The 12,750-nt window shown below is 38.3% G+C and overlaps 1 protein-coding gene across 1 annotated transcript in view; it reads left to right on the top strand.

Moving 5' to 3' along the window:
• The window catches only part of GPR26 (G protein-coupled receptor 26), a 48,002-nt gene extending 35,926 nt beyond the window's left edge, over nucleotides 1-12,076 (top strand). Inside the window, exons 2-3 of the mRNA XM_060240833.1 lie at nucleotides 1,905-2,018; nucleotides 11,568-12,076. Of these exons, the coding sequence (XP_060096816.1) occupies nucleotides 1,905-2,018; nucleotides 11,568-11,799 (346 nt within the window). The 3' untranslated portion in view covers nucleotides 11,800-12,076. The remainder of the gene's footprint in view (nucleotides 1-1,904; nucleotides 2,019-11,567) is intronic.
• The last annotated feature ends 674 nt before the right edge of the window (nucleotides 12,077-12,750 follow it).

Below are 12,750 nucleotides of genomic sequence, written 5' to 3'. Positions count from 1 at the left end.
GGTTGGCTGTGAACAGGTTGGTGTTTAAGGTAGCTAAGTCCCTCTCCAATTATGGCCAAAGGGAAAGAAGGAAGATGGCCACTCAGAAAGGGAGAACTAGGATGGATGAGAAGCCAAGTGCCAGGGCTTGAGAAAATGCTGCCCCCATCAAAATGCCACCTCAAGTGGCTGCTTATGCTGCTTGACCCATGAGCAATGTTCCCTCTAAGCTGCAGAGTCTTGTGAGCAAAAATTCTACTTTGTGAGCTGCTGGTATTAAAGTTGTGAGCTACTGCATAAATTATTGTGCTGTGGGATCATCCTTCATGAGCTAAGACAAAAATGTGTGAGCTGTAGGCTAAAAACCTGTGAGCTAGCTCACGCTAACTCAGCTTAGAGGGAACATTGCCCATGAGATGGCCCTGCAAGTAAGTTTGAAGGCATTTCCCATATTAATGAATCCATACAATATGATGCAGTATGATCTTGCTATTTCATGAACAATATCAGACCAAGTAAACAGAAGTTATGTAATCATGCAAGCTTCCAGAAAATATAGTTTTGTGAAATCATGGCAAATATGTGGTTTTCCTTCTTTAGTTGTAATTTTTTTAACCAGAGGTGGCTGATGGTAGAAAAGGCCTTAATTATTACTTTATCTAGAAAATAACATTTATGAAGATTTTTGAGATAAAGGGGTACAACAAAGCTGTAGTAAGCCATTTATCAGAGCTTACTTCATTCCTTCCAATAGCTTTGGATAAAGGAAGAGCCAATAAAGCCCCATGCAATAGACTGCTGAAAGAACATCCACTTCAAGTCTTCCATAGGCACTCACTGGGATTCCTTTTTGAAGTGCTGGCTCTTCATACTTCTCAAATGCCTGCTGGGCCAAAATTGCAATCAATGAGTTAAAAGCATGCTTTAGTCCGCAATGTGGCCTTTGTCTTTTATAATTTATGGGATCATGTTTTACCCTGTTGTCTTTTATAATTTATGGGATCATGTTTTACCCTTTTCTAAACATCTACAAGGTTTGCACTTCCTCAAATCAATAATCAAATAAGTACTTTGCATCAGAAAAAATAAAAAGTCAATTCAAAACCTGGAAAATAGGTATTATTATATAGATTAAAATGCATTTCCTTTTTTCTAGTATAAATATTAAAGACTACTGAGGAGTACTGATGGACTTCTACAGAACTTCTTCCTGCCCTGATATGACTACCATTTGACACAATGCCATCACAAACTAAAGGAAATAGTTTTCTTGACATAATTTGTTCACAAGAGATTAAATGCTTTAAGATCTAGTAATGCTGTAAACAAGAGGAGCTAAACTCATTTGTTACGTAATTGTTACATAAATGTCAATTTGGCAGTCCAGGCCAAGTTTGCCTTAAAATGTAATACCAGCTTCTGGAGATATAAACTTTATAAAGGACACAGGCGAACCTGATTAATGGTATTATTTTTAACTCAAGCAATTGATTCCTAGCAGTGAAAGCAATCAATTTACTACGGGAGAACCCACAAAACCCTGGCTCTCCCAGATCCCCCACCTCCATTTCTCATCCCTCCTATATTTTTCACAGAAGCAGAGGAGCTGAGGGGAAGTCCTGACAGAGAGGCTATTTCCAAAACTTCCAGGGGATGCTTTTTGTCCTCCAGTGACCTCTTTTCCCTTATGGGGTGAGAACAGCATCAACTGCTCATGGTCTGGATAAGAGCCCTGAATGGCCCAGTTCCAACCAGCAGGCCATATGTTTGACACCATATGTTTGATTCCATATGTTTGTTACTCTAAACAAATGGAATACCTCTTAGGAAAACCCAGGTAATTAAAGCTACAATTAAAAAATGCTGAAATGCTATTTGGAATTATAATTCAGTTTTTGTTTTGTTTTGTCAAAAATACTACACAGTGTAAGAGAGCGATGTCTAGAAGAACAGAAGAGACGGAGACAACGAGCAACCAAGAAAATTAGCACCTTTATTGGCACATTTATACTTTGCTTTGCACCATATGTAATCACAAGGTAAGGTTTAAACTAGCCACTTGAACTGTATCTAAACAAATCAGGACAGATTTTTTTGTTTGTTTGTTTAAGAACATAAGAGAAGCCATGTTGGATCAGGCCAATGGCCCATCCAGTCCAACACTCGGTTTCACACAGTGGCCGAAAAACCCAGGTGCCATCAGGAGGTCCATCAGTGGGGTCAGGGCACTAGAAGTCCTCACACTGTTGCCCCTCTCAAGCATCAAGAATACAGAACATCACTGCCCCAGACGGAGAGTTCCAACAATACGCTGTGGCTAATAGCCACTGATGGACCTCTGCTCCATATGTTTATCCAATCCCTTCTTTTTTGATTTATATCCTGTCCTGTCCATGGAGTGGGCTCAGGGCATATTACAAGACTCATAACATCATTTAGAGAATAAGCTTTTTCTGAGCGTTGGGGTGTGGTAAGCAGAGTAAAACAAAAAGAAGGAATCAACATAGGGCTTCAGCCAAGAAGACCTTAGTCATTAATAGCATCAAGCTTCAGTTCTAATGGAAACAAATAATAAATATAATAAAGAAAATAAACACATGTAATAAAGAAAAGAGGAAAAAAAATAAAATGAAAATGAGCCAAAAGTTAAAACTCCTTTAGCCCTCCTTCATTTAAGGGGCAGGTTGTGGATTTTCAGTATTTTGTAGGATTACTATTGTTGTTGTCATCCCTAATCGCTCATATTTTATGGGCCCCACTATAGCAAATCACTTGCTAATGAAAAGGAAGCCAGTCTACATCCTGATAAAGGAATTTTTAATAGAAGTTGAGAAGAAAACAATCACATAGCAATCATATTTGGGGCTTACTCACCTGTGTTAGAGTGGAGTATCTTTGCATAGGATCACACTCTTAGAGTTCCAGAAGATCAGACTGTCTATATCAGCATGTCTACATTAATACTCTCAGACTTTTCAAGCTCATGGCAAGCCTAAGAGTAAAGAGGCTCCCATCATTTGGGGCCAGATGTACTATTTAGAGAAGCAGGGAACAATCTCTTCTCCCTGCATTTCAGATCACATGATTTGTTCTTATTTATCATCTATATATCTGTAATGAGGTATACAAAATGGACCACATTTTTATTTGAATACAACTTCTTTTGCAATTTAATTTTGAATTTATCTGTTATAAATCAGAATAATCAGGGTGTGGTTCTTAATGACTAAATTAGGGAATACTAGCTACAGGAAGGAAAGTTTGAGATTTTCTCTTCACTAAATAATTTGCAATCAGGTTGAGATTTTCTCTTTCCTAAATAAGTTGTCAAATACAACCTTGTTACTCTAGTTTTTCACCTGACTGTTTCTCTGGGTGGACTGAGAACTTTGCAGCAGCCATGTTCATTTGGCAAACATAGCTTGTTTAAACTCTCTCAGAAAACTGAGCTCCTGAGTAGATTGCCTCTATATTCTCTGGCAAAATTAATCTTGAGCACAGTTCAACTTCTTTTCCAATTAACTTTGTAGCTGGACAGATGCTGTTTGGTCACTGGAGTTTATGGCTGCTTTTGCTCAGTTGTCATCTTACTTAGCGAAGAAGAGGTAGTATACCCCCGGGGTCATGGTTGTTCAGGCCATTCAGCCCTTGAGCAACCCAGTGGGGGTACTACTTACTCTGTTTTGATTGTTTTTTGTTATAATGCAGATAAAAGTGGCTCTAGCAGCTATTCCTCTAGGACACTGTCCCCTGTACAGTAACAAAGAGTGTCACCAAAGTACAGCCACTTACCACTTACAGTTTTCTTTTGTAAAAAGCTACCATGGGAAGAAATACAACCCCAGAAAGCTATGCTTTTTGCCATTGGGGTACTTTCTAACACCAGCCCATTTGGCTGGAAAAAATACCTCATGACTTTTGAATAATGTACTACTCCAGGAGAACCATTTACAGTGCTCTGGAAAGATGCAGTTTATCATGACAAACTGATAAAAATTCCCATTAAATATCACCATAGGAAATATGTTTCTGGGGCAGAAAGTATACCCCAAAGTGCAAAAAATGTTAGCCATTTTTGATGTTATATATTATTAATTTGTGATATTTTAGATATTTTTAGATATTTCTCTTTAAAATTCATGAAAGTTCATATTTGTTTTAGATGTAAGGTACCTGAAAACTTTATTTCTGCTGTTTCAAATAAATGAATTTTGTCTGGGGATAGAATATACCCAGAATGCCATATGTGATTCCCCTGCCCCCCAGGTTTGAGGGTTTATATTGACCAGCTTGTGGAAAGCATTGAATCACTTGGTGTTTGTCACCTGTTTTTGACTGAACAGTTGGATGTGTCTTTTGCTCCTAAGACTAGAGTAGTACAGACACATGAATTCTAAAAATGATTAAGATTAATTATGCAACAGTTGCTACAATTTACACAATGGAAAATGCTACAATCAATTAGAAAAGAGCTAAACACTAAGGGTGAGGGTAAAAATGACAGGCATGAAACAGCCAACTAAATCCAGTGAACAACCAAACTTGTATTTTTGGAACTGAAGGAGCAAACACTTTGGCTCTGACCTCAAAAGAAACTTGAAAATTCCAAAAATCCCTAGTTAATTTGTATCATTTATATGAGTCAAATGACAAATTCTAAGTCATACAAAGGATTTCACAGCTTTTTCGAACTTGGATCTGCGCAGTCTTTTGGCTTACAAGCAAATGAATAATTTTTAATCATCGATTTCATAACCTGTTAAATATTAAAAGACACAAAAATTAGCTGGAGTGAGAATGGTAAAAAATAATAGTCCAAATAAATAGATTATACAGTATATTGAATAATAATGAATGACTTACATCCATTGGAGAGGTTTGATAAGTCCCTGTACTGTTGCTATGATCAGTTGCTGGGAAGAAGCAAAAAGAAAAAGCTTCATTCAAAAATATCACTCAAAATTGTTCTAGTGGAAATGAATTATTGAAATGTTGATTACTGTGCTTCAAAAACTGCATAAGAGGGAACAATCTGAAAGGTTACGTTAGCTTTTCAGAACATTTGGAATATGTACATTTATTTTTAACAAAGTGGTTCATGGAAAAATGAAAATTGCTTGTTATTCTTACAATATGACCATTTTTAGGGAACTGTTGCCAATTTAATATCAGAAGATCAGATGAAACTTAGGAGATAGCATTAAAGATTATCTTAGTACTTGATAATAATATATGAATGTCATGATAAGATATAATGAAACACAATTATTACTAAATAATATTTACTAAGAACTTTTAAGTCAAGATGATGGCAAGTTTGTTACTCACCAGTCTTTCTCATATATACTTTTGGAGAACCTACAGAAGTGCTTAGAACCCCCCAAATAGAGTTAGACTCTAAGCATCATAAATTACTATGCATTCCTACAGCAACCCACTGTCCCACCCAGCTTGTCCTGAGGTTGGGGGCCCTTGTAGGATGTGGTAAGCAGAGTGAAACAATAAGAAGGAATCAACATAGGGGTTCAGCCAAGAAGATGTTAATTATTAACAGCATCAGGTTTCAGTTCTAATGGAAACAAATAATGAATATAATAAAGAAAATAAAAAACATATAATAAAGAAAAGAGGAAAAATAAAATTAGAATGATCCAAAAATTAAAACAACTTCTTCATCCCTCCATTGGTCAGCACAGAAGTCAGGTTCAAGTTACTTCTGACTTTTATATTTTCAAAGGGACAGTGATCATTGCTCCTCCATTGGTTTGAAGCAACCAGAGATCTTTTCATACAAGGAACAATCTTAACCTACAAATACTTACCTGAGAACCAGTGTGTGGTAGTGCTTAAGAGCAGCTAATCTGGAGAATGGGTTGATTCCCCACTTCTCCACAAGGTGTCTGCAGGGTGACCTTTGGCCTGTCACAGTTCTCTCTGAACTCTTTCAGCCCCACCTACTTCACACGGTGCCTGTTGTGAGGAGAGGAAAGGAAGGTGATTGTAAACTGCTCTGAGACTAGTTAAGGTAAAAAAAAAGTGGGGATGTAGCTCGCTAATACGCACCGCCAATCAAGATCTGTGGCGGGAAGTTTAACTGACCAGGATTGGACCTGGCCTCACTGAGGGTTGTTCTGGGGCATGTATATAATCGGGACTCAGCCCGCCATTCTTTCTCTTGTGATGTACCCGCTAATAAAGTATGTTGCCTTCAACGCGTCTCGTCACTGAGTACATTACAATCACACATCCTCTTCTGTACACAGAAATGTCTGTCAGTATCCAACTTACCATACATTCTTCAAACACACTTCATTTGTGATGGCTTCATCCTCACTCCGACCCAAAGTTGGCAACTTCCCAACCAAGCACATTTAAACCCTGTCAGTTTCAGTTGGAAAGCTGAAGGATAGCCTTGGCACACTGTAGTCCATGAGACTTCAGACTGGCTGAATTGTGGCCTGCATTGTTATTCATATGTTATGACTATTCTTAGAAGATTGCTGCCAGTTAATTTTTAATATCAGAAGAAACATAAATGTGATTTTATATCCTGCAAATGTTATGTCATTAAATACCAATGACTTCAGAGAGATGACAGCAGGCTTAGGGCTTGTTAGCAAGTTCAAGTGTTCCATAAAACATGCCCAATGGCCTAATGCCAATTTATAACAATATGGTGCTGGGAGGTGACTCTAGTTCTGGCCCAGAAGCCACAAAGGATTGACTTTGGGGGCATGAGAAGGAATCAAACATCTGATTACACAATGGCCTACAAATGTTCTGGCTTCAAAGGCTGCCATGAATATAGAATCCAGCAGTTCTGGATCCAGATGTACCTTCCTCACATCATAGTGAAAGGTAGAAGATAATTGTAAATGCAAAAACATAATTACAGAGTCCAGTTTCTCTTTGTCCCACTACTGCAAATGTTTTTTGCAATAAGCAAAAATTAGCACTACAGCACGGTTCCCTGTACATTAGTGTACTTAGCTCAGTCATAGTCCCCAAGTACCCTTAACATTCAGAAAGCAAAACAAACTTTGAGTCCAGTGGTACCTTTAAGAACAACTAAGTTATTCTAAGTATAGGTTTTCCTGTACATGCACATTTCTTCAGATACAAATCTGCTTCAAACTAATATGGCTACCCACCTGAATCCAGGTTTAGAAAGCAAGTTATTTATAGCTTTAATTGGCATAGATGTAAATCCTGTTTCCATATTTTAGGGATCTGATGGGATTAGCAGCATTAGAGATAAACAAAAACAATTCCATTTTAGAGATGAACATTTAACAACCAGTGGTACAGTACTCCTGGAACGCACCCCGTATAGCATGCTGATAAAGGAACAGCCATGGATAGCTAGCATGTCAAGAATTAGGATTATTGCCAAGCATTTTCAACAAAATATTTTTCTACATTAAATGGGGGGTTTTTTTTAAAAAAAAAATCAAGCATACAATAAGCCCTATCCACTGACTGAAGTAGTATTTCCTAAGGTCCAAGATCACATTATGTTTTTTTGGCAAGTTGAGTTTTGGTTCCCTGGATTGGATTCACTTTCTCTGCAGTCACATAGCAGATGCAGGGGAAGGCATGTTTAAACTCCCCAGGAGCCTGATTCCACTCAGACCTGCAGAACTTCCCCATCTACTCTGTTTCTCCAAGTCAAAAGAGCCCCTATATGAAGTTATTTGCATAACTTTGGGACTGCACATGGAATGTCCCAAACATCTGCAGCTGCAAACTTCCTGCTGGGTACATTTTAGTTCAGCAAAACAGCACAGAGGGGAAGATATGGGCCCTTCCTGTGCTGGTTCTGCAGAAACAGGCTCCTGGGGACTTTAAACAAGTCTTTCCCCACAAAAGCGGCACAACCGCAGTGAAAGCAAATTGGGTCCGGGGAACCACCAACCCAATGTCAAAAAGTGTAAAGTTTAGTAAAGAGGGCTGTACCACATGGTCATGTCAAATTTACAGAGTATCTCAGATTCATAAGGTTCATAATAACCTTCTATAATATTCAGCACTATAGTGGTTGGCTAGCTTTAAATTGTGAGCAAATTTCCAGTGGAAGACAGGTACTGTAAGTTTGAGTTCCTGTAATTCTGAAAATATGGGCAAGTCATGGATCTGACAGAATAGAATATGTATTTTTCCATCATACATGTTAACAGTCTTTAAATGGGGGAGTCAGGAATGGCAGTTGCAGGTAATTTTCAGCTTGCAGGAAGAGGCCAAGATTAATTGTGTTTACAAAGTTTCATGCTGACAGTATTTTATTGTACTTAATAGAATGTTGCTGTATGGAAAGAGCTCTGGAACTTTGGAGCTCTGGAAGGGAGTGCAGGGGACTAGGTTGTTTTGAGTAGTGTTTTGAACAACTGGGATGCTTTCAGTAGTGTTTTGAATTTTGTAATAGATAGAGAGAGAGAGAGAGAGAGAGAGAGAGAGAGAGAGAGATGATAGATAGATAGATAGATAGATAGATAGATAGATAGATAGATAGATAGATAGATAGATAGATAGATAGATGATAGATAGATAGATAGATAGATAGATAGATAGATAGATGATAGATAGATAGATGATAGATAGATAGATAGATAGATAGATAGATAGATAGATAGATAGATAGATAGATAGATAGATAGATAGATAGATAGATAGATAGATAGATGATGGACGGACGGACAGACAGACAAATCACCTGTCAGTCTGAAATTACTATCCAATCCATCTTTATTTAAAACATCTTTATGTGCCATCACAGAATTAGTGCCATCAGGATATTTGAATATGCACCAAATCAAAATTATGCTGCATAGACAAGCCATTTGCTCTTGAGCACGTGTTCAGGTATGGCTCCAATTTGTGCCTGTGGCTGCTGATCCCACAAATGACATGCGTGCATACCTTTACTTCTGCACATAGATCTAATTCAACTATATCACAACAACAACAAAAAAGTGAAGTATTATCCAGTGCATTGAAAATAAATGTACAGTTTAATTATATGATCAATATGCTTTCTATTTCCAAAAACCCACAGATTACAGTTTGAAAACTTAGCAATATGCAAAGGCATTTAAGGAAATGTTCTAATAAACTCCCAAAGATTCTTCTGAAAAACTGAGATGCTCTTTAATAACTGTCAATCAGCTGGAAAAATAGCTATTCTTTACATATTTCACATTCTTTTATAATGGCTAATTGCAATGCATAATATTGATTGGCACAGGGTAAAATATGAACCACTTTGCATTTTGATCTCTTAGGGTCTCTCACTGAGCTTCATCAACTTCCATCAAAATATCAATAAGCCACACTAAGAAAGCATTTTAGATATTAAAGAATGAATTATATCATAGAATCATAGAGCTGAAAGGGACCACCAGGATCATCTGGTCCAACCCCCTGCACAATGCAGGAAATTTGCAAGTACCTTCCCACACACACACTCTCCCAGTAACCCCTGTTCCATGCCCAGAAGATAAAATAAATAAAAAAAATTCTTTATACCCCGCTCTCCCCGCCGAGGCAGGCTCAGGGCGGCTAGCAAAAAAAAAGATAGCCAAAAAAAAAAAAAAACCCTCCAGGATCCCTGGACAAACTGGCTTGGAGAAAAATCGCTCCCTGACCCCAGAGTGGTGAACAACATTTCCCTGGGTGTAAGAAAGGGTCATGAGAACTAAGCATCAATGCAACTTTTCTTGCCCTCCTTCTTATGATCTGCCTAATTCACAGAATCAGCATTGCTGTCAGATGACTATCTAGTCTTTAAAAAACCTCCAAGGAAGGAGAGCCCACCACCTCCCAAGGAAACCTGTTCCACTGAGAAACCACTCTAACTGTCAGGAAATTCCTAATGCCGAAAACTCTTTTGATTTAATTTCAACCCATTGACTCTGGTCCACCCTTCTGGCAGAAGTTCTGCAGTTCAGTAAATCTTGAAAAGCAATACTCATAAAACAAAATTTCAGAACTGCTGCTAAACTACAGCTGTCCCATTAAACCAATACAGAGCCAATAACCACAACATAGTAAAGAAATGCATTAATTTTTTCAGTTGAGGTGCTCAATTCATTGCCATAAAACATCATGAAAGGATATGAATACCCTGACATCACAGCCTTGCTTACACTTGGTTAATAAGATCCCTGTGTTGGAATCTTGTAGGAGCTGTATTTTGTTTCAACCATGTTGTTCTATTTGGAAACGAAGAGTATTTTATATATTGTGATACTGTTGTTTGTTTATTAATATTCATATATCATTGCTTTTTACAAGTACATTAGCTTATTCCCAGGGAGGGGAGCAAGCATGACTGATTTCATCAGATCTTGGAAGCTAAGCAGGGTTGTTACTTGGAAGCAGGACTTTCTTTTTCCTGCAAAAAGAGGTGCCAGAACTCTCAAGAGGGAAACATAGGCGAAACACATGGGTGTTCCTCATGAAGTTTTAAACATTTTTTGAAATTTTTGTTTCCACAAAGAGGTTCCAGAAATCCGTTCCACCACGTTCCCCCAGAAAAAAAAACACTGTTTGGAAGACAGGCCACCAAGGAAGAGTCTGGAGATGAAGGCAATGGCAAACTATCTTGGCATCTCCTTTGAAAGCCCCTTGCTGGAGTTGCCATAAATTGGCTGCAACTTGACAGCAGTTTACATGCATAATTTATTCCCATTTTTCAACTTTTAACGTAACAGGACTTTGGAATTTCAGCACGGATTCAGAGGAGGAATCCCAAACATTGCCTGTTTCTGGACCTGAAACTGTTCCTCAACATCCATGTGAATTGTCATTCCCAACAAAATATTTTGTCACATTAAGTAAATTGGTGCCATTTGTATTTTGGAAAGGAACAAAATACAATGTCATTTAAGGAAGCTTTTCATTTCTCATAGGAACTGCATGTGATCCAGCCTTCTTGTTAATTGTGCTATTTTATTCCCACTTTCATTATTTTTTTAAAATACAAATCATTTTAACAGTTGCAAACTGCTCTGATTTTAGGGAAATGATTGAGATATTTTAAATCAGTAAACAACAAATCGATTTATTTATGGGAATTATTTCAAATGCCCTCACCATCCAGACCAAACAATCAGACCTGACAAAGGAGAACTTGTCTCTAGTGGACAATTCTTCCAGTGGCTCCTTTATGGAAGCATGTATGCAAAGACATATTTATTATTTATTAAATTAGGCTTTTTATCACCCTCCCCACAAGTAGGCTCAGAAGGCAACATACACTACTTGTTTGTACATATTGGTCCCTCCAGTGTTGCTGACATAAATATGCAGATATAAAAGTAGGCTTCTAACCTATTTGTAGCCATGATAGATAAATGGAACCTCCAGGGTCAGAGACAGTATTTGTTTGAATACCAGATACTGGGAACAAAAGGTAGAGTTGAGCCCATACTTTTATGCCTTGGTTGTGAATCTCCCAGAAATTAATCTGGTCCCACTTGAAAGCAGACTACTGGACTAGTCCAGGATGTCTATTCTTATAGCTGATGTACTTGATTCTTATTCTTTCAGTACTTGCTCTGACAGTAATTTATTTCCTCTTTTTTTGGCAGATTGATAGAATTATCATCCATAGTCCCTATCAATGCACACTGGGGAGTCATTTCCAAGTGTCTGGCTTATAGCAAAGCTGTTTCAGATCCTTTTGTGTACTCTTTGTTACGACACCAGTACAAGAAGACATGGAAGGACATCATAAACAAAATTCTTAAAAGAAGTTCAATAAATTCATCAGCCCTCACAAGTGAATCACAAAGTCGGAATATTTTGCAAGCAAATGAATAAAGAGGCCAGTCTGAACTACTTGTCACATGTGGGCTAACAATGGTGAGGAGAAGTGAAGGAAGAGTAGCAGGTGCCTCCTTAGTATCATCAGCTGGCAATAAGTTGGAAAGCTTGCCTTTGAAATCTTCAGTGACCTGGGTAATGAATTTCAGAGCAAAGCTGGCTGCCTTTCAGTACTGGTATTCAGTCTCAACTACAAACTCTCTACCATCTTCATGAAATGTGTGTGTCTGTAAGGACAAAACCCTGTCTTTATCCATCATTGGTTGTCTAGCGGTATGGTAATGACAAAGAGTATGTTACACGTCCAAAAAACAACTAGTTTTCCCTGACAGGAGAATCGTTTTCCCTGACAGGAGAACTTTTGTGCTAGTTTTGTTTTGCGACAGCAAATTAACAATTTGCTAGCATGACCATGAGGATAATCAAGAACAAGTAGTCATTCCTGATTCTTTTGAGATTGCCCTCATTTGGCTATACCTGATTACATGTAAACCACCTGGAAGATCTAAACGCTAGTCCCACCCCCCCACCAGTCTAGATGTGTGTTGTTCTGTCTCTGTGCAAGACAGAAACTTTCATTGTGGCTCAGTTTAATGTTTGTCAAGTGAAGCTTGTACCCCTTGTATACCAAAGAGCAATTGCTTTCATGCATCATAAGTGACATCCACATGATTCCTCATTTCAGGGACTGCATGTAGTGCTTCAGCACACCAGTTTCCCCAGACATGCAGGTTTTGGTGATCCACTATCCAGATGATTGACAGGGACTACCACTGGCTTGCCTAAGAGAATCTACAAGTGGGTTTTTGCAGGAAAGGGGATGCCACATTGAGAAAAAGCTCTACCCCAGGACACCTGCTATCCTTCCCTATTGCGTATAACCATCCCATCCCATGAAAGCAGGAAAAGGCCACTTGTTCCTGACCCAAATGTTTCCATCTTGCAGTG

Source organism: Heteronotia binoei, chromosome 6 (assembly GCF_032191835.1).
Source record: "Heteronotia binoei isolate CCM8104 ecotype False Entrance Well chromosome 6, APGP_CSIRO_Hbin_v1, whole genome shotgun sequence".
In the NCBI taxonomy this organism is placed as follows: domain Eukaryota; kingdom Metazoa; phylum Chordata; class Lepidosauria; order Squamata; family Gekkonidae; genus Heteronotia; species Heteronotia binoei.
The sequence above is the reverse complement of the archived record's forward strand: the minus strand, read 5'-3'. Positions and strand labels throughout refer to the sequence as shown.